This window comes from Amia ocellicauda, chromosome 6 (assembly GCF_036373705.1).
Source record: "Amia ocellicauda isolate fAmiCal2 chromosome 6, fAmiCal2.hap1, whole genome shotgun sequence".
NCBI classification, from domain to species: domain Eukaryota; kingdom Metazoa; phylum Chordata; class Actinopteri; order Amiiformes; family Amiidae; genus Amia; species Amia ocellicauda.
In genome coordinates this window covers 34,182,513-34,209,163 of record NC_089855.1, presented here as the reverse complement: position 1 = coordinate 34,209,163, position 26,651 = coordinate 34,182,513, and the positions used below count along the sequence as shown (strand labels likewise).

General features: G+C 39.3%; 2 protein-coding genes across 2 annotated transcripts in view; both read right to left on the bottom strand.

Annotated features, from left to right (window-relative positions):
• LOC136751412 (MORC family CW-type zinc finger protein 3) overlaps nucleotides 1–13,223 on the bottom strand; it is a 54,651-nt gene extending 41,428 nt beyond the window's left edge. Inside the window, exon 1 of the mRNA XM_066707019.1 lies at nucleotides 13,121–13,223. Coding sequence (XP_066563116.1) covers nucleotides 13,121–13,159 — 39 coding nt within the window. The 5' untranslated portion in view covers nucleotides 13,160–13,223. The remainder of the gene's footprint in view (nucleotides 1–13,120) is intronic.
• A 1,522-nt stretch (nucleotides 13,224–14,745) lies between these two features.
• LOC136751411 (protein dopey-2-like) lies at nucleotides 14,746–25,328 on the bottom strand. Its single transcript, XM_066707018.1, has 3 exons — nucleotides 23,551–25,328; nucleotides 21,075–22,900; nucleotides 14,746–17,102 (listed from the first exon to the last, which is right to left on the bottom strand). Exons 1-2 carry the CDS (start codon nucleotides 23,810–23,812, stop codon nucleotides 22,617–22,619), a joined length of 546 nt encoding a protein of 181 aa, XP_066563115.1. The 5' UTR covers nucleotides 23,813–25,328; the 3' UTR covers nucleotides 14,746–17,102; nucleotides 21,075–22,616.
• Between the last annotated feature and the right edge of the window lie 1,323 nt (nucleotides 25,329–26,651).

Genomic DNA, 26,651 nt, shown 5'->3' with positions numbered 1-26,651 from the left:
TCTGCATCTGTTTGCATTGCTTTCCAATTTATTAAAATGCAAACATAATATTATTATTTAATTTTATACAAATCTACATCTAAATTAGTAGGGGTGGGGGGTGTGATCACATATTGTGGGGGGTGCTTGCAGCAGGGTTACCAGATTGGGGGGGAAAAATGGTGGGAAATATTGCATGGGGGGAAAGGATATGAAACGGGGCAAAAGTAAAAAACGGGGGATTATTTTCCTCATTATAAATTCCCCTCAGTGCTCTCATTAAAAGTTCATTCCACCAGTACTTCATCTCCTCTTCCTCCTCCTCAACAAGTGAAATGCAGGTGATTCAGGTTCAAGGTTCAGGTCAGGTGATTTGACTTGGCCATTGCAGAACATTCCACTTCTTCACCTTAAAGTCTTGGGTTGCTTTCATAGTATGCATGAGGTCACTGTCCATCTGCACTGTGAAGCAGCATCCAATGAGTTTTGAAGCATTTGTCTAAATCTGAACAGAGACTATAGCCCTAAACACTTCAGAATTCATCCTGCTGCTTTTGTCAGAAGTCATATCATCAATACATACAAGGGAACCAGTTCTCTTGGCAGCCATGCATGCCCATGCCATAACATGCTTCACACATAAAGTTTGCAAACTTGAGGAGGCCATTCTACCCATCATGCTCATCTGGTGTCCATTAATAACTAAGTGATCCAAGGATACTATCCAGTCTGTTTGAAATGTTCACAAATTTTCAGCTTCAACCACATCGCTTTAGATTATGACAACTCTGTGTGAAGAAGTGTCTCCTGTTTTCCATCTTGAGTTCCTTGAAGCCCAATTTCCATTTGTGTCCCCGGGTGGATGTGGCCCTGCTGATCTGGAAAAGCTCCTCTGGTTTGATGTGGTAGATGCCTTTCTAGATTTTGAACACTTGAATCAAGCCACCACATAGTCTCTTCTGTCCCAGGGTGAAAAGGTTCTGTTCCCTCAGTCTCTCCGAATAGGGCATTCCCTTAAGACCTAGAATAAGTCTGGCTGCTCTCCTCTGAACTGCCTCTAGATCAGCGATATCTTTCTTGAAGTGTGGTGCCCAGAACTGTACACAGTATTCCAGATGAGGTCTAACGAGTGCATTTACAGTCTTAATGTTACTTCCCTTGTTCTAAATTCTACACTTTTGACAATATACCCTAATATTCTGTTTGCCTTTTTTATTGCTTCCCCACATTGTTTGGATGGGGAGAGTGAGGAGTCCACCTAGACTCCTAGGTCTTTCTCATGTGTTACTTCATCTAGATCTGTACCTCCCATAGTGTAATTATAGTGGATATTTTTGTTACCTGCATGTAATACCTTGCACTTGTCCACATTGAATTTCATCTGCCAGGTGTCAGCCCACAACTGAATATTATCTAAGTCCCTTTGAATAGCCTCTGCTGCCAAGATTGTATCTGATGAAAATTATATTCAAAATTTGACATACCTATACATGCATATAATCATCTGTCTTCAATCATGGCACATGTAGACACAATTTTCCAAAGGTACAGAATAACTTAAAAGTGACTTTTGAATACAAGCACACTAGATTTTCTTGGTTAAAATTAATCGGTTTCTCGCTAATGCTCAGTTGCTGTAGACATGTGGGATACTGCGCATACGTGCACAGTGATGGAAGACACGTGGATTAAGTGCATGTTTCAGGCATGTCAAATTCTACATAGAATTTTGAAACATATGTTGGCACTATGGAGGACAACAGGGCTGAGCATTTAACCACTTCAATACCATGATGTACACACACACGTCAAATGAAAACCCTCAATACCATGTAGTTTCATGTCATTCCCAAAGCCAGTGTTGATCTTGTAGAATGTGAATTGAAAGCCGGGGACGGCGATCACGCCATGTTTTTATCCAATCGCATGTTTAGACTATCCATGTACCTGTGCACATCTATAAGTCTTCTGTCCATTGCGGCAATCCACTCACCTTTTACAAGTATAATAATAGTTATATATTATAATTACTAGTTTTATTATTAGTTGTACTTGTTCAGTTATAGTTTATGTAGTGTTAACCAAGAGGTATACAGTGCTGTGGCGAGATACGTTCAGAATAGAATAGAAAGTCCTGAATAGAAGGCAATGAAGCAGCGTTTGCTGAAGATCCATCACAATGCTGCGCGGAGCCCTGTAGCGCTGTCTCCCAAGCTTATTGTACTTAAAATTTCAATAAATTGCAGAGAGCAAGCCACTGATGGCACAAGTTTTTATAGATTGACTTTTAGTTGATAATTACTGTTCATTGTTTATTATTACAGTGTTTCGGGTGTATTTTCATTTGCATTTCAGTGTATTGTTTATTATTTTAATACGAGTTCCAGTGTATTGTGTATTATTAGTGTTTCAGTGTATTGTATTGTGTATTGTTTAATATTTTTATTTTCATTTTAGTGTTGTTTTACATTTGCATTTGGATTGTTTTCTTTGCTGAAAAATCCTTAAACCTGGATATGTAGACCATAAAGGGTTAATGAAAAACACAATTTGGTTATTTTTTGTATATTTCATTCATCATATATTTACATTTTAAAGCAATTTCAGGCATTTAAATCATTATTATAATTATTTTATAAATCTGGTACCTGGGAAGGGTTTTCATTTTTTCATCTGGAGTTGAAGTCATTAAATGTAATGTAAAATGTCTAGTCCTCCTCAGGGCAATCAGAGCCCTGTATTTACAGAGTTCAGCAAACTCGAGAATAGGATGCCATGTTGGCACCAGGACCCGATAAGAATGCATTGATAATAAAACAATGTTTTTGTTGTTATGATTATTTGAATAATTTATCGTTTTAAGTATAGAATAATCGATTATCATACTAATCAATAGTTGTAGCCCTAGGTGGTATGCTTCGGATCATGAACAGTTCCTTCCTTTCTCCATACTCTTCTCTTCCCACCATTCTGGTACAAGTTGATCTTTGTCTCATCTGTCCATAGGATGTTGTTCCAGAAATGTACAGAGTTCTTTTGAAGTTTCTTGTCAAACTCTAATCTGGTCTTCCTGTTTCCTGTTTACATCTTGTGGTAAACATTCTGTATTTACTCTGGTGATGTCTTCTCGTGATTGTTGACTTTTAAACCAAGTATTGAAACAAATTTAATTCATGATTATGTTAGTTTGCCCAAATACTTTTGAACCCCTAAAATTGGGGGGAACACATATAAAAATTGGTGTAATTCCTACTAGGGCTGGGTATTGCCTACAACCTCACGATACAGAGGCCACGATACGATACGTATCACAATACATGTTGATTTTGAATAATGACCATGTCCTACACAGAATTTAGTACAACAGCTGTTCTTTACTATTCTGTATAAAGCAAAGCCTTAAGGTTCAGACAAGTTAAAACACTTAAAATTCAGGCCCACAGAGATCTTGAAAGTAAAATAAAATATTATGTTTCTTATCCCAGAGTTATTAATAAATGCAAATAAAATATTATTTTTATTTTAAAATTGCCTTTTCTGTTGACTCTTATGCTTTAAGTTTTTTTAATGCAACAATAATATTCTGGTTTCACTTGACTTTAAGTGCACTTCTATTTGCTGTAAGAATGTCCACCTCACATATCAGTTGTCTAAAAAATAAATAATAATAATAATAAAAAAATACATAAAACTGTTTTAACATTCTTAAAAGTGGCCTTGTACTGGCAGCTAAGGTGTAACATGTTTTCAGATTTTTGTTGCAGATACAACAGTTGATCAACATGCTCAGCTTTCAGAGCACTTATCTGAGTTGTAACAATGTCTCCAGTGGTGGAGAACACCCTCTCTGCAGCTACACTTGCACCTTGGATGCAGAGGGTATGTCTAGCTAAACAGTAAGGGAAAAGCAGCCTGGTGCTGTTTCTGTATGTCACACCCCTGATGCCAGCGCAGCTGGTCACATTCGTTATATGTGCGCTGCTCCACCAATGGGATCGGTGGGATTCTGCAGATCTGCGCCACAATAACTGGACCACTTTGCTTACAAGGTTTCGAGTAACACACGATATATTTATAATATATATTATATAAAGCAATACGAAAACACGTATCAGCAATTCAACAGCTTTGTAATTTAGTTTTAAATAATTATCATGTGGAATTGACGTTGTTTTGGCTTAATCCGAATTAATTTTCGTTGTTTCTTCTCAGATTGGAATAAATATGTTTTCAATTATTATTGAACACGTGTTTAAATAAAACCGCAGTATATTAAACTCAGTACTCTGAATTAGAGGTCTTCACGGGTCCACCCGAACCCGAGGACCTGTACGGGTCCATATTTTAAATGGTCAGCCGGGTCCGGGTCGGGTCCCATTCTTTACTTCGGGTCCCGGGTCTGTTTAACATTGTGTGTAATACCCGAATGACGCGATGAATTTAACAATTGACAATTGGCTCTTTTATTTAGAAGGCGGGACTTATTCCGCCATATCGGTGTTTGACAGATGACGTAAACCGAAGTGCATTATGGGCGTCAGCGCGATTTTTGAGATATCGTGGTTGGAGTTCGTTTGCTTTGTATCTAAATCTACGCCAGACACGTCTCAAGAGCACAATGACAGCAGATTAGTAATGCTAACGTCAGCGGCCTGGCACTGAACGAGCAGTCCTTATTATAGTTCAAAAGGGCAAACAGTGGAAGTCATCGTATTATGCCAGATACACAAAAACTGTAAAGCTGCAAAGTCGCGTTTGTCCTCCGCCACCGTGACAGCAAGTGGGCTTTTGAACTGAAATAATAAGTGGATTATACATGCGCTTTCAATCAGCAAGAGGAGCAACATGGATGTTATTTTACCAGCTTTCCTGGAAAGGAGGATGGACTGTACGTCATGGTCAGGTACAGGAGAGAAGATACTAGCGTTGCATTAGGTAAGACACAAAGTTTTATTTTCACAACTTGTAAATTAACTTGTTAATAGTAATTAGCTGTGGGATCTGTGCCGATTGGGTTCAATCGGGTCTGTGTGTCCCAGCCGGGTCCGGGTCCAGATTTTAAATAATAGTCGGGTCCGGGTAGCACATTTCCGGGCACATATTTTTGGACCCGTGAAGACCTCTACTCTGAATTGAAACTAGTTTTGACACTTTTGAGCCGGCAGCAGTGCTGTGTGGGGGATGGGTTCAGCCGGCGCGCCTCTTATTTTCATGCTCATAAATGCCAAGTCCCAACCGATTTCCTAAAAACAACTACAGATGTGTAATATAGACAAGCACTTGAATATATCATGATTTACATTTTTTTAAACATGAGGTAAAGGGAATAAATGTGTTTTTTATTTATTTATATTGGGCCATTTCAATAGCGCATTCAGACCCATATGGAAAAAATGGCTACTGCAGACACGTTTCAAATTTTATATTAAATCTGTTCAGTAGTAATTTTATTGACACCGACATTGTGTATATTGATGTATCAGTCATGTACCAGGGTTTTTCCTGCATAGAGGAATTTTTGGCGCCCCCCAAAGAGGTTCTAGCGAGCGCCAAAGGAAAATCACCAGCTCCAAAATGATAAGAATTGAAGAAAAAAAAAAAGCATTTCAAATCCTCTCCGAATGTGGTCCGCCCTTTGTAAATCGCGGGACGAGTGTTCTACGTCATATAAGATCCCGTTCACACTTGAGATTTAGGCTCATATGTGAACGGGGTCATAGATTTAGGCCGGCCATGGGCCGGGTCAGAACTAGTTCCGCTTTTCGACCCGGCCTAATGCCAGCCTAAATGTATATGTGAACGCGCCAGCGTGTGATGCATCTCAAGCCCCGCCCCCAGAGACTGCGTGTCTGAGAGACGCGAAATGAACAGAATAAACTGAGTAAACACGCGCACCAAGACAGCTGCACACTGTTTACTAATGCATACGATTTTTTGTGATTTAATGTGGATGTCCTAATAAAGGTGCTTCGCTTTCGGGTGAATTGTATAACGGCACTTTTAGACTTGCAGAACCGAAGATAGACATTTGAAAATGGAAATATATTAATTAGATTCCCCATTGAACCAGCACATTTTTAATTATTTTAGAAAGCTTCGGCTGCAAAGGGTTCAGATTACTTTCAAATAAAATATAGAACCGAACAATAGACAATCGATATTAATAAGTTGTGATTATAAATACATCGCATACACCTGTAAGCAGACCTAATGTCCTGTGTCACTGGTTTGTTTGAGCAGATTTGTTTACTTCCCGGCATGCATTTCGTTTAGGCCACCTTTTCGCCTCCATATGTGAATGCACTTAGGCCTCCTAAAACCACAAGTGTGAACGGGGTGTCTGAAAAAAGCCGGTGCTCAAAGCTGTCACTCCCGAAAACCGCAGGTCTCTAGCTTTCGAATGAGCCTAGTTACGGCCATTTCCGTATAAGCAGTGCCGAGATACCGGTCCTTTGAGAAACGCATGTTTTTTTTGGTGACGGCCCAGAGGCGAGAGGGGGGCCGCATTCCATGCCCTGTTCCCAAATCCATATCCGAGCAGGCTAGGCTGCGCTGCGTGAATGTATGAGAGCTCACAGACGCACATAGGGAAGGCAAAATAGACGAAATTCAGACAGAGCAGAAAGATGCGATACAGCAACAAAAACAAATACAAAGTAGAAATATGGAATCTGGAAAAAATAAATTAAAAAAAAAAAACACCTTACCCTTCAAAAACAAATCATAGATGCTGAGTCTGTTTACAGCACTATGATCGCCACTGACAGTGCTAGAATAAAACGCAATGGCAGTGTGCTGGCAGGGATGAGTTACTGTCTGCAGCAACATTGACAGGAGCTCTTGTAAAGAATAGCCTGTGTCTCTGTAAGGCCTAAAGTGACAATTTACAAAAAAAACAGATGATCGTAATTCTGTTTCCCTGTTTAGTATTCTTTTTTTACTTGTATATAGTTATTTTGGTTGTTGGTAGTATAATATACTACCATGGCCTTGTCAGATCCTTTTATTTAGTTAATAAAAAGAGGAGGGTGAAATGCTCTGAAGCAGGATGACCTCTGCAACTGACTGCCTCCCCCCTTCCAATTCTTTTTTTTTTTTTTTTTTAATCAGCTTTGTTAATGGGGTTTCATTTATTCAAGCATGACAGACTTTTGTTTATCAAATGGTCAGACATAACAAGAAAATGCACAGATTTCTGTCATAAGGTAACTCGTTGCCTTTACTTTACGTGGACCGATCATGCTTACCGTCGTGTATAGTCACCTCCCAAAGGCCCATTCTGAGCCAGGAAAAACCCTGTGTACGATTGATTTAATAGCAAGTTATGATAATCAGAGAGAGTAATATACATGTTTAGTTCTCCCATTGAGGAACAAATGTGTATAGGTGATGTTTCTTTTTCAAAACTGCCGTCACAGCATTTGCTGCAAGATCATCTTCATCGATGCGTGCATCAGCAAGGAGTACGTCACGATATATTGCCATAACGATTTTTTGAGCAAAGCCCTAATTCCTACAGTGTTCACCCAATTTGGATCCAACTATCCTCAAATTAAAGATGAAAGTCTACACTTAAAGATCTTCTTCATGGTTTGTTTTCAAACACATACGGAAAGGAAATATCATGCAATAAAATGTAATTTTCCTAAATTATATCTAAAATGCATTATATTAACATTAATATATTTCACCAAATGTATTTGTAATTTTTACAAAATATATTTCACAAAATATATTATTTCCAAATTCAATAATTCATTTTTAACATTGCATTGTAGTGAAATGCCTGAGTCTCAAACTCAGTTATTGGAGGTATTTATTGTCTACTAGCCATGGTATAATTTGACTGGACAAAGTTGGGGCCCAAGTGGGTAGTAGCTGGTTAGGCTGGGCTCAGCTGGACTTGGGCTTTAGACAGGGGTTGCCAATATCTGCAACTCTACAGACCTGTATCTGTCTTAACTCAGTTCAATCAACTGGAATCTTCACTGCGGCTCAGTTTGAAATAATGAAATGCATATTAAACTAAATTAGTGAATAATGCTTTTAAAAACTAAGGGTGCTAAAACTTAAGTCTCAACTGTATATACAAGTACATATTTGTTTAATATTTTTTACATTAATAAAATATGCATTCCTAATATATGACCTCTAGCGATCTATCCATTTATCCATCTATTATCTATAATGAGTTTGAGCCGTATAGGCTCTGAGCTGACGTGATATGCTCTGTTATCAATCAAGTTTGAAACCCTTGATACTCGCAGATGATTGGAGGAGAGAGATGCGACAGAGGGAGACGGAGAGAAGGTTTGAATGAGTTGTGCAGAGAAGATGCAGATTCCTTTTTGCTTTATGTTATTTATGTAAAATGTTTTCCTGAGCATTAAGAACTAAATGAAGAGATTTCAAACAGACAAGGATTAAAGACTTGTTGCGGACGTGTGTTTTTTGGGATTGAGTCACCGGCGCCAGTGTTTGTTTTGTTGAGTTTAAACTAATGGCGATCAGGACCAGAGTTTCCACTGAAACCAGGGCAAGATGCCGATGGAGATTTCAGACAGGTATGAGAAATGAAATCCAGTGTTTTCTATTTGTGTGCGACTCTGGACTGTTTTTGTTTTGTTATTCTAATGATATGGAAGTTGTACAGGTGATCAATCGTTCAAAAACAGTTATATTCTGATGAAAACGGCGTGTCAATTATTATTATTATTTACTCTTTGTTTTCATCCCTAGTGATTTTTCTGTGAATCAAATCCAGGTAAAAAGCATAGTTTTGACTTGTCGTGTCAATACTTGATTTGTGTAAACATCACATACATACTTTGTATTCACCCCGCCATTGATAATAATAATGTTAATAATTTAATTCTCTCCTTACTAATTTATTTATTTTCACAGATGCAACCAAAGACGTCCGGGCACTAAACAAGGGGACATCAGGAAGACTCAACGAGCTTCGTCCCCCGTTGATGGAGAGGAGGACACAGCCCTTCATCTGGACACTGTGTATTTCAGTGTTAATGGCCCCAGGCGGAGGCGATGTGTCGTTTTTATACAATCGCATGCGTTTACAGTTTCCACTTCACTGTGCGCGTCTAGAAGTCTCTGTCTATTGCGGCAACCATTCACCTTCTACAAGTATATAAATAGTTTTATATTAATGCTCGTTTTATTGTTAGTTGTACTTGTTAAGTTGTAGTTTATGTCGTTTTTACAAAAGCTATACAGTGCTGTGACAAGATACATTCAGAAAACAGTGCTGAATACAAGGCAGTGAAGCAGCGTTTGCGGCAGCCAGATCCATCACAATGCGGCGCCCTGTAGCGCAGTGTATTGTATTGAACATTTCAATACATGGCACAGAACAAGCCAGTGATGGCACAGGTTTTGATTGTGACTGAGTTTTAGTTGATAGTTACTGTTCATTGTTTATTATTATTATAGCGTTTCAGTGCATTTTCATTGCATTAATTTCATATTATTTGTGTTTTGTTTATTTGCATTTTAGTGTATTGTTTTTATTATTACAAAAAACGTAATTATAAAGTATACTATTGTAAACTAAAAAGTTATGTATATCGCATTTGCATTGTTTTATATGTTCTAAACAAAAAAAGTGTTTTTCTCTCTTGAACACGGGAGCGTAAAGGGTTAATGAAATACATTTTGCTTTTTTTTTATCCATCATATATTTACATTTTTAAAGCAATATCAGGTGTTATCATTATCATTATTTTCAAAATCTGGTACCTGGGAAGGGTTTTCATTTTCATCTGGAGTTGAAGTGGTTAAGAGGACAATCAAGGTATATGTTTTATATTTAAAAGTATGTTAACAATATATTTAGAAGTTTTGAAAAAATGTATAAAGTATTATGTATTTCAGTATATAAAAGTGGCCATAATTCACATTTCTATGTTTTAAAAATATCTTAATGTATTTCACAATATACAAAAACTGCAATTTACATATTTTAAAGTATAATATAAGATACTGTAATATATTTTCCAGAAAAGACAATATATTGTAATATATATTAAACTATATTTTGATTTTTTGATAATGTATTTCTTATGTATTTTCTTGCTTAATTCCATGTTTGTATTTTCACATCTCTGTTTATATTTTCATGTTATTGTATTACTCTGTTGTATTGTACATACTCTGTTGTATTGTAGAGGACTCTGGTCACGCCAATAAAGCTAATTTTAATTTGATATGTTTTGTAAAATATATATATTAATATACAAACACAGCAATAATTTATATATTTTAAAATATATTGCAGTATGATACAATATATTGTAGTATATTTTCAAGGAATATATGACAGTGTATTGAAACGGCTATATTAAAATATATAGTTTTTTCCAATAACATTTTGAAAAATATATTCTGCATATATTACATTTCCGTAAGGGAATCAATTGTGGTGGTGTACAGAGCCAAAATGATAACAATTGTGTCATTGTCCAAATATTTATGGACCTAATTGTATGTTCTAACCAACCCATTACTAGTTACCTAGTAATAGTTAACCTCAGGTACAAACAATTACCAATATAAAAACAATACTGTAAAAGCAAACATTTTGAAATATATACATTTGTTTAATCATATTAGTCACACTAATGGTGTAAAAAAGTATCTGTTTACTTCCAAGCAATCAGGAAAGCAAACTATAAACAATTGCCAGTTGAAGTGGTCTCAATTATTAAATTACTTAAAATAAAATAAAAGAGAGCGCAACAGAAATTGAGATGTGTGGAGAGAGCGAGATGAGGTTGTGTGTGGGGGAGAGAGGAAACAAAGGTTGAATTAAAGCCAAAAAATAAGTATATAAAGCATAGGATAAAATAAGCGTAAATTGTCTCTTAATACATCTGATCTGTATTAATTTTATTTAGGATCAAATACAGAGTCTCCTTTTCTTAAAAATAATTTTACATTAATCATGATTTGATAAACTTGAAAAATATCGTCTCCATTTTAGCACACCTTTCTTGTGCAAAGCTGCAAAACAAAGTGAATTGTGCATATCAATTACATAAATATAGTCTGTATGTATATGGTAATTGTTCTCCAAATCCATGAAGGCGGCTGCAGAACCTATATAGATAACTATTGGGTGGTGTGAATTGCGCGAATCAAGTCGAGGAGCATCGCTGTACATCAAACACTTGCGGTGTATGTTTAATATTATTACTGTAAATCGTGATATATGGTTAATCGGAAGGATGATACAAAGAGTTAGCTGTGTGCATCCTGTCAGCATGCGACATTGGCATGCAATTGTCATTTCTATACCTCTGACTTAACTTGGTTAGTTTCTCTAGGCTCAATCAGCGTTCAACAGACTGTGAAAGGACATATCTGATAAGCAGAGTGTACTCAGATTAGAAATATTTACTAGCTAAATAAATAATAGAATGAGACTTTCAAATAAAGGCGTGTCTAATTTAAACGACAACTGTGTCAGACATTCTTACCACTAACCAGTTTATTGTTCAAATCCGAACAGAAATCTTGTCTGATGTCTCTGTCAACTTGCTTTCTTTATCTGGCACATTCTGTTATTCTTGTGTTTCTGCCGCTGTACATTTAAAGCTCCATCCTCACATGAATTAAATAGTAGGCTGCATTTATTTTCTATCAGTTGCAACCACTGATCAAGATTTTCTTCAGGTGCACTCAGTATTCATAGTTGGTCTTTAGCAGAATGAGACTTGTATGCAATCATTGAAATACCTTATATGTTATATCAGCATCCCACATGGCTAAAATATGAAAGCTTATTATAGCATATATATATATATATATATAGTGTATTCATACTTATTACCGCACTGAAACTACTAGCGGTGCAGTCAAAAGTATAACCATAAAATATATACGAGTAACCCATAACGATATACGCTTTCAGTGAAAGGAAAGTGAAACTTAGGCGAAATCATTCCCACACCCTTCTAATCTTGACTGAAATCCCTACTATGTAACAGATGGCGATATTCAAAAATGGAACTTTTTATTTCAAACCAAAATCCAGTTCAAGTAACACCGTAGGCAGGGAAAACACAGAACGAAACACGGTTCCCTTCATTTTTACCCACAGAATGAAGTGTATGTGCATATATGCGAGTCATACAGGGTTTCACACGTTAACCATATAACTTAATTGGTAAAAGAAAATCGTATATACATAGATTTACACACTATGAATCGGTACACTTGCTTGAAAGTATTGCACTGATCCAATCTGCAGTCACCAGACTATACACATCTCAAATTATTCAAAACACGGTGCAATACGCACTCAAATGAGCTCGATGGGTCAAATGCCCTCGTCTGTGCATTTTGTTTGAGAACATCGCTGTATTATTAACGCGAAAACGCTTATGTTTATTACATAAGGTTAATCACTAAATGATGCGTTTCGACAACCGGATATTTCCGCAGTTCTGCACAGATCTGCAGAATTCCACTGTTCCCATTGGTGGAGCAGCGCAGATCAGCTCAGAACTGCGGAAGTCTGCGCTACACAACCACAATCCATGCCAGGCAGTGTCTTCCAGCTCGACTCCCGGGCGATACAGTACCGAGCGAAAACGTCCAATTTGTCCGAGGTGGACACGACTTGTCCAGACATGTTTACACTGTAATATAGTGCTCCCTGGTGTACCCCCCCCCCCTCTGCACACGGATACATCCCCTATAATGTCGGCTGCAGTTAAAATATTTTTTCAGTGGTGCCAATATCTCCGTGCCGTGTGACTACTGCTGCTGATCAAATTGTGTAGGAAAGTACAGCCGTAATCTACCCAAAATTGACAATGCACACAGGTGGAGGTGTAAATTCCCATCTACCGCATGTTTGTGTTTATCTAGACGTTCGTCGTCGTGTTTGTTTTAATTTAGATGTGCTGGAGCTACTACGAAGAGCAAAACAATTGTTTTAATGTAGTAAAAGGCGAAAACGAGTTATCCGTCGCTGTGCTTTTGTTCAAGTAAGGGAAGGATGTCGCCGACAAAATAATGTATTCGAAAAAAAATACACAACAAGAGAATATCCTTGTCATCGTTACGCGTTGTTTCTGTTGTTATTATTAATATTATTATGAATGTTTGGTCTCCTTACCGAACTCAATGGGATACCCTTCTCTGTTTGCGCAGCCATTTTATCCAAAGCATGGGGGAGTAGACAGAAAAGCAAAACAGTGCCCTACTGCTCCAATTCAAACTGCGCATGCTTCACTCTTGAGTCCGCCCTCTGGCCTCCGCTCCGGGAGATCGCTGGCCTCGGGTTCAGGGAACAAGAGCGTATGGAGGATTATTTGTGCCACAATTAAATAATACATTAATAAATAAACGTAAAACAAAATACATCCATAAATAAATCAACATATATTAATTTATTTACGCAATTCATTTATCTATTTATGTATTTACCTATATTTATATATTTGAATTTAGGATATGGATATCACTGATTTTTCTTATGCTCTTGTAATAAGAACATGTAATAACCTACATCATTAGGCCCTAGTAAAATGTGAGGTCTTATTGAAATCCACATCCAATTTGTTTACAGCATAGAGCACTGTTGTAGGTACTTTTCTTATGATTATGAATATTTATTATATTAATATATTTTTATTATCTCATGCAGCAGCAGTATCATAAAAGTGTTAACAAGCAATTATGTTTTTTCATAGTTAAGAGACTATGAAAAAACATAATTGGTTGTTAACACTTTTATGATACTGCTGCTGAAGTATTAAAGTTCCAGAAGAAAGGCCACTCATGTCTATATTACAATGTTCACGTTTTTATTCTTCAAATTACAGGGTCTTTAAATTAATTGTTCACATTTGTATACATGATAACATTATTGTATGTATAGGTATATAATATCTAAAGTTAAAATACACGTTTTTAAAAATAACATCAGTAAATTGCTTCCTTAAGAATTAAGTTTACAGAAATATTTAAGTAGTTTTGATATTTAGTTTTTTTTATTGCAAGTTGTGCTGCTTATTGTGTTGCATATTTTGTTTCCTGAGAGATTAAGATTAAGGCTAAATCAGCTTGGAAAACAATAGGTAACGTAATTATATATATATATATATATATATATATATACACTCACCTAAAGGATTATTAGGAACACCTGTTCAATTTCTCATTAATGCAATTATCTAACCAACCAATCACATGGCAGTTGCTTCAATGCATTTAGGGGTGTGGTCCTGGTCAAGACAATCTCCTGAACTCCAAACTGAATGTCTGAATGGGAAAGAAAGGTGATTTAAGCAATTTTGAGCGTGGCATGGTTGTTGGTGCCAGACGGGCCGGTCTGAGTATTTCACAATCTGCTCAGTTACTGGGATTTTCACGCACAACCATTTCTAGGGTTTACAAAGAATGGTGTGAAAAGGGAAAAACATCCAGTATGCGGCAGTCCTGTGGGCGAAAATGCCTTGTTGATGCTAGAGGTCAGAGGAGAATGGGCCGACTGATTCAAGCTGATAGAAGAACAACTTTGACTGAAATAACCACTTGTTACAACCGAGGTATGCAGCAAAGCATTTGTGAAGCCACAACACGTACAACCTTGAGGCGGATGGGCTACAACAGCAGAAGACCCCACCGGGTACCACTCATCTCCACTACAAATAGGAAAAAGAGGCTACAATTTGCACAAGCTCACCAAAATTGGACAGTTGAAGACTGGAAAAATGTTGCCTGGTCTGATGAGTCTCGATTTCTGTTGAGACATTCAGATGGTAGAGTCAGAATTTGGCGTAAACAGAATGAGAACATGAATCCATCATGCCTTGTTACCACTGTGCAGGCTGCTGGTGGTGGTGTAATGGTGTGGGGGATGTTTTCTTGGCACACTTTAGGCCCCTTAGTGCCAATTGGGCATCGTTTAAATGCCACGGCCTACCTGAGCATTGTTTCTGACCATGTCCATCCCTTTATGACCACCATGTACCCATCCTCTGATGGCTACTTCCAGCAGGATAATGCACCATGTCACAAAGGTCGATCATTTCAAATTGGTTTCTTGAACATGACAATGAGTTCACTGTACTAAACTGGCCCCCACAGTCACCAGATCTCAACCCAATAGAGCATCTTTGGGATGTGGTGGAACGGGAGCTTCGTGCCCTGGATGTGCATCCCACAAATCTCCATCAACTGCAAGATGCTATCCTATCAATATGGGCCAACATTTCTAAAGAATGCTTTCAGCACCTTGTTGAATCAATGCCACGTAGAATTAAGGCAGTTCTGAAGGCGAAAGGGGGTCAAACACAGTATTAGTATGGTGTTCCTAATAATCCTTTAGGTGAGTGTATATATACACAGTTAGGTCCATAAATATTTGGATAGGACACATTTTGTCATCATTTTGGTTCTGTACACCACCACAATGGATTTGAAAGGAAACAATGAACATGTGCTTTAAGTGTACTTGGTTGCCAACAGGGGCATCGCTAGACCTTATTTAGGGGGCTTCAGCTAGCTGGTGCAGTCAAACAGTCTGACAGAACACCGTCAGTTGCCCCTTCTATTTTCTCTCAGCTCCCCTAAAAGTAATACAACAGAAGAATCCTAGAATGAAAAAGTATCTGTACAAAACACTGTCAGCAACAAATCAATCGGAGAGATGGCAAAAACATTTGGTGTGGCCAAATCAACTATTTGGTACATTCTTAAAAAGAAAGAATGCACTGGTGAGCTCAGGAACACCAAAAGGCCCGGAAGACCATGGAAAACAACTGTGGTGAATGACAGAAGAATTATTTCCCTGGTGAAGAAAAAACCCTTTACAACAGTTGGCCAGATCAAGAACACCCTCCAGGAGGTATGCATATCTGTGTCAAAGTCAACAATCAAGAGAAGACTTCACCAGAGTAAATACAGAGGGTTTCTCACAAGATGTAAACCATTGGTAAGCCCCAAAAACAGGAAGACCAGATTAGAGTTAGCCAAAAAAACATCTAAAGAACCCTGTACAGTTCTGGAACAACATCCTATGGATTGATGATCCAAGAATGATGGGAAGAGAAGAGTATGGAGGAGGGAAGGGCTTTTGCTCATGATCTGAAGCCTACCACCTCATCTGTTTAGCATGGTGGAGGTAGTGAGGTAGTGTAATGGCATGGGCATGTATGGTGGCCAGGGGAACTGGTTCCCTTGTATTTATTGATGATGTGACTGCTGACAAAAGCAGCAGGATGAATTCTGAAATGTTTAGGGCTATATTATTTGCTCAGATTCAGCCAAATGCTTCAAAACTCATTGGACGGCGCCTCACAGTACACATAGACAATGACCTGAAGCATACTGTGAAAGCAACCCAATACTTTTTTAAGGTGAAGAAGTGGAATGTTCTGCAATGGCCAAGTCAATCACCAGACCTGAATCCAATTGAGTATGCATTTCACTTTCTGAAGGCAACACTGAAAGCAAAACACCCCATGAACAAGAAGGAGACAATGTTAGAAAAGGTCCAGACACATCCAGACCTTCACCATTGTAAAGAGAATTTAATAACATCACAACCCATACAACCTGCACTTATTGTTGTATATTATCAAGTGGTTTATATAATAATATATACAATTAACATAAGAAAAACCCAACACATTCAAATATAGAATGATAAATCCCCACCAAGGTTAAAGGGTTGTGTCTGTGCCTTGTAGATGCACAGACATGTTCAGTAATGTAATAAGATATTTCAAGTTTAGTCAGTACAGGTAAAGCAATAATACTCCTAGATTAAAATTAAAAAACACAATAGTATTAGTCCCCTCACAGATAAAAATTCCCCAGTCCTGCCTCCTTGGTTAGATGCAGGTTCTTTCAAAGCTCTTGTCGGTAGCCTCTACAGTGTGTGCATAATTATTAGGCAAGTCAGAGGAGAGCAACCAGACTTATTCCAGGTCTGAAGGGAATGTCCTACTCTGAGAGACTGAGGGAACTGAACCTTTTCACCCTGGAACAGAGGAGATTATGTGGGGACTTGATCCAGGTCTTCTAAATCATGAAGGGCATTGACCTCATCAAACCAGAGGAGCTTTCCAGATCAGCAGGGACACACGCACCTGGGGACACAAATGGAAATTGGGCTTCAAGGCATTCAAAAAAGAAAACAGGAGACACTTCTTCACACAGAGAGTAGTCACAATCTGGAACAAACTCCCCAGCAATGTGATAGATGCTGAAAGTTTGGGAACATTTAAAAATAGACTGGATAGGATCATTGGATCACTTAATGCACACCAAACGCGCACGATGGGTCGAATGGCCTCCTCTCGTTTGTAAACGTTCTTATGTTCTTATGTTCTAAGTTGGTATTCTGATTATTATTTCCAAGCACAGTTTTCTAACTCCAAACCATATCAACCTAAATCATTAGTGTGTAGAATCATTTTCAGGTGATATAATTGCTTAATGAAAGAAGGTGGGCTTAAATTGATAAATACCTCATGTGCATAATTATTAGGCAGCTTTTTCACATGTGGAAGTAAAGTTAGAAATTTCTCTCACAAATGTTTAACTTCATGTGTACTTAAGAAAGATAAGGTCAAGTCAACAGCCAAGCCAGAAGGTAGTTTGACTCCTCTCCTTTCATTATTAATTTATTCCAGACCTGCCGTAATAAAGGCATTGCAACGAACGTTCCAACCTGATTGAAGACTGAGCTTCTTCCACACACCACAGGTAAAATGGGCAGAAAAAAGGATCTATCTGATGCTGAAAAAAAATGTAAAGAAGGATCAGAAAGATGCAAAACTCCAAAAATGTCCAAACTATTGAGGCGTGATCACCGCACAATCAAATGCATTGTAAGAAATAGTCAGCTGGGTCGCAAAAAACGTGTTAAGAAGAAAAGGCACAAATTAACTGCAAAAGACTTGGAAAGAATAAACATGAAGCCTCCAGGAACCCTTTAGACTCCAGCGAAACCATTTTTCAGAGCTGCAACCTTCCTGGAATCAGCCGTTGGTGTCAAGTGCTCAAGGTCAGGAAGGCAGAAACACACCCCCCACTGAAAAAATAAAAACATATGCTGAAGTGTCAATAATGGGCCAAGAAATCCCTTAAGACTGATTTTTCAAAGGTTTTATGGACAGATGAGATCAGAGTGACTCTTGATAGACGAGATTAGTGGGCCCGTGCTGAATCAGTAATGGACACAGGGCACCAGTTCGAATCAGACGCCAGCAAGGTTGGGGTGGGGTAATGGTGTGGGCTGCTATCATTAAAGATGAGCTAGTTGGACCTTTTCAGGTTGCAGATGGGCTGAAAATCAACTCCCAAAACTACTGCCAGTTTCTGGAAGACACTAGTACAAAAAGAAGTCGGTAGCATTCAAGAGGACCATGATATTTATGCAGGACAATGCTCCATTGCATGTGTCCAAGTATTCCACTGCTTGGCTAGCTAGAAAAGGCTTAGAAAATGACTGAATAATGACCTGGCCCCCTTGCTTACCTGATGTAAACCCAATTGAGAACTTGTGGGCCCTTCTAAAGCATAAGATTTACAGGGAGGGAAAACAATAGGCTGTGTATGCAACCCCGGTTTTCTGAAAAAGGAAGCACTCCCTTCCCACATCTTGTTCCATAAAACGTGATGTCAACACAGGTTCGTCCTCTTTTGCCAGGAGCCAGGACTCCCACGCAACCTTGCAACCCTTGGGCAGTGCTTCCTTTTTCGGATAACCGTGGTTGCATATCCAACCTATCATTATATTTCAAGTCAGAAGCACTGCCCAAGGGGGAGGGGTTACTGTATAACAAAACAGGGAGGAGGCAGTGAGCTGATAAGGGAGCCTGCCCCGAGGTGACCGCTACGGGCTTCGGCAACACAACTCCAGGCAGTAACCTCAGGGGCCCCATAGGGCCGCACCTGAGCCGCCCAGGAGCAAGGACCATAGTCATGCACTTACCAGGAACTGTCTAGAATCAGCATACACAAGGCGGGGCTACAGAAGTCAACTCCACTCACAATAGGAAGGCCGGCTGCTCTAATAGTACAGCACAACATCTGGCGCGGGCAATCAAGCAACTTGTGCGGCCTCTGCGCATTATCATGGCAGTGGACCCCTGATCTAATAGGAGCGGGGCCACAGACCCAATGAAAAAACAACAGAATACATAACTGGCTAGTCAATAGAGTAACTGAACTGAACAAAAATATACAATATGTACATACCGCGCGACAGCAAGAGCTTCATGCTGTCAGCGCACAGCACAGGAGTATCCAACTCAACTGAATAGGAAACGCTCTATTGTGCTGACAATTAGATTTCATACAACAAACTATATACACCACGGGGTGCAGGAGCCTGCTCATGTATCAGCCACACGTGGGACATCAGAGCGGTGGCCGCTTGCTCCACTAACATAGCTAGAAGCAAGGCCACGCCAACTTGACTATTTATATCACGGGGCGCAGGAGCCGGCTCATGCACCATATGTGGAACACAGGGGCAGTTGACACCTGCCGAATAGGGCAGCTAGCACAGGGCAACTACAGCTCTTACTGTGTGAATAAATGAACTATGTACACAGCGGGGCACTGTAGAAACTCAAGCACCCTCCGCTGGAGGACAACAGCAGCGGTCCCCTTGCTCCATGGCGCACATAACCAGAGCGGGCCACAGATCAGCTGACTAAGGAACTATATACACAGCGAGGCATCGAAACTTGAGTGCCATCAGCTGGGAACAGCGGCAGTGAGCTACATGCTGCACAGGTCAGACGGAGCCACAGTCCTACTGCTTAACACATTTTATATATATATAGAACGTGGTACAGGCCAGACGCATGCACCACCACAACACAATGCATAATGAACTATATACAGGGTGGCCTCATAATGGAACAAGCCTGTAGGCCGCATGACAGATCCTGGGAACACATCGACAGGGCTGTCAGTAAATCCAGGAGCAGCTCGCTTGGGTGCTCGACTGGAAGGCATAGGGGGCCTTCCAGTCAAGGGGGGGCGGCTTGAAAAAGGGAACATGATGTGGCAACGCCTCAAGTTGAGTGGGCCACCAGGTGTTCAGGCTCACGCATTTTGCAGAGGTGATTGCCAGCAAAAAAATTAGCTTCAGCTCAGCTGAGTTCAGTGGCTCAAATGGGGCTTGGGAAAGTGCGTACGGCACTACATCAGGATGCCATGTGGGCAGTGAAGGGGTGTGAGGAGGACGCAGCCATCGAGCTCCCTTTAGAAACTGCACAGCCAAGAAATGAGTCCCAGGGGGCTCACCATCAACCCGGACATGACATGCGGAGATGGCCGCCAGATATACTTTGATCGTGGATGGGGACTTGCCCTGGTCCAACAGCTCCTGTAGAAATTGCAATATGTCCCCAATGGGACAATGAATTGGGTCTTGACCGCCATCTTGGCACCCCTCACTGTACATGTCAAAGGACCGGTTTAGCAGCATGGTCCTACTGCTCTGAATTTCCCTAGTCAGGTGCCACAGTACCGAGAATCTAAAGAAGGCTTCCAGTCTGCTTCCCTGTGGAGGAACGACAGCTTTGACATGTGATTTCAGGGGAAGCCCCCACCTATGTAACATGCACTCCACAGCTGGTGTTCATATTAGACACTTAGACTTATGAGGGCGGTTAGACAAGTTCACCGAACTGGAAGACAATAGACCATCCATGCCGAGTCCAATAGCTAGTCCAAAAGCTAAGTCACAGGAGTAAATTAGGCCTGCACCAAATCAAAACGTCAACCTTGCCATAAATAAAGTCGAAACCTGTACACAGTGACATTTGTATTTATAAGGAGTAGAAAGTGTCTCTCAACAATAAACTAAATGTTGATTTGGTACAAGTAATTGTATTTTAACAGCTTAACCCAATGCCAGCAGACAATTGCAAAAACAGACTCTAAAGCCACATAAAGCAAATCTCAAACACGAATAGAGTATTTCAATACAAACAGTGTCATTGCCAAGGGGGCAAAATAACCTGTTTGTATCATAAGATGTTGTAAAACCTCAATGTCTAGCGGTCACATCAGAAGCAGGGGGCAGAGGAACACTTTACCTTGTCCCTGTGCAACAGAGCCAGACAGATAATGTCCTCACAGATGCTGGCGGAAGGAGCCAGGCAGTGCAGTTTATAGAAGAGCTCCACACTAGTGATGTGATGCTCCCAGTTCCTCATGTTCAGCTGATTCCACAGTACCTGGGCTACACGCTAGGGAGAGCAAGAAAGGAAGGGAAGGGAATGAGGTTTTCAAATAATAAACAAATCTAAGTCTTTAGTCTGATATACTTTCTCTCAATGTAGTTTGAAACTACCAGTGACAAAAGAATAAATTATTCCCTATTCCATGCCTTGAATTGCTTTAGAGCAGGGGTCAGCAACCTGTGGCTCTTAAGACCTAACATGCAGCTCCCAACAGCAATCTACTTTTTGGCCAGCATACATTTAGTTATTAGTGTTTTTGTTGTTGTTGTTGTTTTTTCATTTAGAACCGTAATCAGACCTCTAAAATTGTTCAGGGATTGGATTAACACTTGAAGCGCCAACATTTTAAAATAGGCTACACACCAAAAAAATTACCATAAGTCACAAAACTAATTTCCAATGTAGTTTACACATAAACATAACAGTGCATTTCGCAACTGAATCAACCAAGCAATAATACTAATACTACTTAAACATATACACTTAGTTAATAATGTATTAAGATATACATAAAACATTACAAGTTATAAAACAGCCCATTTTATTAATATGTAATCACATTATTAGGCCAACTGTGGCCTAACATATTTGTTTTAAAGGAAATTATTCTCTATGGTCATATATTTGTAGGACAGCTGGCTTCCTCTGGAGGAAAGGAGAGCGAGACCAATACTGTAGCATCTTTGTGGCAGTCTTTAGCTGGTAGCTACAATCCCTAAAATCAAGATTATGACAATTTTAGAAAGGTTACAAATGTCTATTTAACCATCAGTAAAATGTTTGCTTTGAAGATCCGTGCGAATCTTGCTTTAGAGCCGATGAGAGAGCCCTAATCCCTTTAGAAAGTTATAGCCTAATTCACATCAGTAAAGTAATAATTTACAACCAAATATCCAAATGCCTCTTCAGCTAGAAAGTTCCAGTGTCCATTGAACCGGAGAGCTGCCTAATTCAACTAACGTGCATCTCCAGTCGTTAGAAATTTGAGATTTTGGGGTTACACTTAAAAATGAACTGGACTGGAGCTCTCCAGGACCAGTGTTGGAAACCACAGCTTCAGACTGATCAAAATTCTTCCACCAAAGTACTACCAAATTACTTCTGCTCCTTCCTTCTGACAAAGTAAAACATTCATATACCACTCAGTTTAAACTTGTTCGCTGTAACTGTATTGGTATATTCTGACATTAACTAAAAATGCCTTTAGTCTGTGACTAAACTACATGATCAAATATCAGAAACATATCCCCATGTTTGTGTGACCACATCTGAAAAGCAGATTTGGAAGGGACAACAGCCTATATATAGTCTAACAAATATCCTTAATTTACAAATACCGAGTATAAAATATAAAGACATGCATGAATTAATCCATACGTCTGAGGCAATATTGTCTCACAAAACAGTTAGATAGAAGTCGGTTTTCTCTGCAATGATTCGGAGGACCCCAGGGTTGATGGGTGGCACAGTGACCATCTGCAGACGGTCACAGAAGGGGTTGTTGTCGGAGATCTTGTAGCGCCGGTTCTTGTCCTCGATGACCAGGGCCAGTGACTGGGAGTGGTTGACCAGCTCCAGCAGAGTGGAGATGGCCACATTCTGTACATGGCAGTCCTTCACAAAGCAGCACAGTGTCATCAGCGACTTGAGCCAGAGGGGCAAGCTGCCCTCCCCATTGCCTGCCAACAACATAGACACACACGTTACCTTTCTCACCAGAATGCTATACATGACATTCTGTATTTAAGGTAACTTTGACACTAATGAATCTGAATTGGATTTTTCTGTTGGCCAAAGCTTTTATCTAGCTTGTAGTCTACAAAACATATGCATACGTGTAGTAGGTCTCTACGTTTTGGATTGGGAAAAACTGGATACAACCGTGGAACATTATTTAAAGACTTGTCAGAATATGATCTATATAGTGAATAAGTGATATAGAAATTCACCAGTACCGAACCTGGCATGAAAACATTGTTATTATTATCAGTTACATTAATTACTATGAAAAAGACTCCAACTTATATTTTCAGTTAATCTTCCATCAGTGCTATTCTGCTTGTTCTTTCAATGACGGGTTTTACAAGCAGTTGTCTGAGGTTACAGAAGAAACCAAATATTGAGAACATTATATTGTGGATGTCCTGTGGGCTCGAAGTATGAAACTTAGCAGATTGCATGACAGGAGAATGGCGCATTCATCTCACCTCCAACAGTCTGACCAAGGTGGTGTTAAAACCAGTCAAATACACATTCTGATTTCAAACCGACAGGATATAAGGATAGGCCGCTATTCTGAGAACATACACAGGATACCAGAGTGTCTCACCGAATTCCTGGAAGACGGTAGTGTAGAGAGCTTCAGTCTCATCCTCTGACAGGTAGACTGGGAAGGTGGTGCACTCCAGCAGTAGCTGACAGGTGGCGGCAAAGGCCTGGCTGCAGCACTCAGAGACGTTGTCTTTGTCCTGCAGCACGCAGCCTGCCTCCCAGGGCTCCCCTTTGGTTGGGCTCTTCTCTTCTGTGGAGGGGGTCTGCTTCTGCTTGAGGGGCGAAAAGAAGCCAGTCAGCTTCTCCTTAAACTGAGGCATGGAGATCTGACCCGATTCTCAGCCCTTTCGACCACCAGCAGGCTTGGCCCCCTGGGCTTGGGGGCTTGCTGGTCCGCTGTTGGCCTCTCTTTTCTCCTCCTCCACTGGGGACAGGAGGTATCTGTAGAGACAGAGTTAAACAGGTCAAACTGTGGAGACTTCACCCAACAGGTACTATTCCAAATATGTAAATCAAGTATTTTCATGAGGAGAACAGTATTGCATTAGGTTAGGAAATGTCCATAAAATCAGGAAAGCTATAAACAATTCCTCCCAAAGGGCTGATCAATGATTGCAAATTCAAGCAGGCTGTTCTTTGGCCTGCTCAGCATCATTTTAACTCCTTTAAGAAAATACAATAATCCAATAATCATTTTATAAAGGTTTAATTTCTGAAACACAGATCGCTCTAAACCAGGGATTCCCAAAAAGGTCCTGGATTACCCCCATCCTGCTGGATTTTGTTCCAACCGAGCTCTTAATTGCTTAATTAAATCCTTAATTTAACTAACAATGCAATATATGCATTAATTATCTCATTAAGAGCTTGTTTGGAACAAAAACAAGCAGGACGGGGTCCTCCAGGACTGGTTTGGGAATCACTGCTCTAAACTATGGGGTGCCATCTTCAGTGCATGTTGAGCTCATCTCCATCTGGAAGCTCGGATACATAAGGAATATTTCCAGTTTACATAAACTAATGTTATATAAAGTTGTAAAAACTATTTTTTTTAAAGAGTATATATCAACTCATTTTATAATTAGCACATCTAAGGGTTGTGAGCTTTGAGTCTTATGGAAGTGTTCGGTAAAACACCTTTATGGAAATACATTTTCAGGCATCACCCTTCCAAAGGTCTGTTAATATAGTGACTGGCAAGTGGACCAAGTCCTGGTATAGTATTGGATACAATGGTACATATATGAATTTTGCCATAAAAACAAAACTTAACAAAAAAACTGCCTTACATAGTTCAGAGCCAATATTTAGCAATATATTTTTATTTTATTAGATTAATGTGGACAACTTTCAATTCAGGTGTAGAAGTTGTTTTAGGACTTTGTGTAAGTTATATATAGTTAGAAATGATCTCCAGCATCAAAAACTATCAATCAATCTTAAGTTGATATAGTGCCCTTTCCAATGGTGCCACAGTGTTCTCTACACACTGAAAGCAACACAAGAGTGTTTATAAAAGTACTTAAAGATATAATGAAAAATGTGAACAAACCAACCACACTATTCTCAATAACTTAAAGGTATATGTATAATACAATTGGTGAGCACTGCAATCATGTTAAATGCTAGTTAGAAGCCATTTAGAATGAACTGGAAAGATAACGCTTTCTGGGGACACCATTAATTGTCAGACACTTGATGGTTGTAATTTAAATTTAATTTGTATTATGTTTTATGTACTCTTTGTCCGTTTTATCCTGTTTTGAATGAACTTTTTGTATGAAGGGTACTATATAAATAGTTATGTTAATATTATTATTATTATTATTATTATTATTATTATTATTGATGCATTGTATTCGTGCGTCATTTAGAATCAGATAATCAAAATGCTTAATTGCCATAAGGGACCTCGCGTTGAAAGTTCCAAAACATTATGACGTTAGAGTTCCTGGAATCTTGTACAGCACAGCTCATGCTGAACTTCCAGCAAACGGACGTCCGATACGACAGCTCCACGAAGTCTTTGGGTTTTACACAAACAGTTTACACCAATAAACAGCTGAGACCTATTTTCTCAAAAGGTAAGACCCAATAATAATAATAATAATAATAATAATAATAATAATAATGCGCTTGGGATAAAATAAACGGAAAGACAGAAAATATTCTATCGACTAGTAAATGAGGGTAACCATCAAGAATTGGCATACAGGCTCGGAGAAAGTAATTCCTGTTGCAGGAGACCGGTTGTTTTAACTCGGCGAACTGGAAAACTGTTCAAGTTTCTCTTTTCTAATTAGTTTCCATCAAAGGGGTTCACAATAATTAAATATTGAAATAAATCATAGTGTATTTGAGCCAGAAGGAATCGGAATTTCAATCGATGTCTGAACTGGAACAGAGTGATGACCTAACGTCGCAGACGTATTATTTTATAAATAGTGAATTAACCTATTAATTCGTTTATGAGTTTGATTCAGGATTATTAGGAACACCATACTAATACTGTGTTTGACCCCCTTTCGCCTTCAGAACTGCCTTAATTCTACGTGGCATTGATTCAACAAGGTGCTGAAAGCATTCTTTAGAAATGTTGGCCCATATTGATAGGATAGCATCTTGCAGTTGATGGAGATTTGTGGGATGCACATCCAGGGCACGAAGCTCCCGTTCCACCACATCCCAAAGATGCTCTATTGGGTTGAGATCTGGTGACTGTGGGGGCCAGTTTAGTACAGTGAACTCATTGCCATGTTCAAGAAACCAATTTGAAATGATCGACCTTTGTGACATGGTGCATTATCCTGCTGGAAGTAGCCATCAGAGGATGGGTACATGGTGGTAATAAAGGGATGGACATGGTCAGAAACAATGCTCAGGTAGGCCGTGGCATTTAAACGATGCCCAATTGGCACTAAGGGGCCTAAAGTGTGCCAAGAAAACATCCCCCACACCATTACACCACCACCAGCAGCCTGCACAGTGGTAACAAGGCATGATGGATTCATGTTCTCATTCTGTTTACGCCAAATTCTGACTCTACCATCTGAATGTCTCAACAGAAATCGAGACTCATCAGACCAGGCAACATTTTTCCAGTCTTCAACTGTCCAATTTTGGTGAGCTTGTGCAAATTGTAGCCTCTTTTTCCTATTT

Coding starts and splice junctions, on each gene's coding strand:
- LOC136751411 (XM_066707018.1), bottom strand. CDS start 23,812: ATGCCTCAGTTTAAGGAGAAGCTGACTGGCTTCTTTTCGCCCCTCAAG. Junction 22,901..23,550: donor TACCGTCTTCCAGGAATTCG/GTGAGACACTCT, acceptor TGTTGTTGGCAG/GCAATGGGGAGGGCAGCTTG.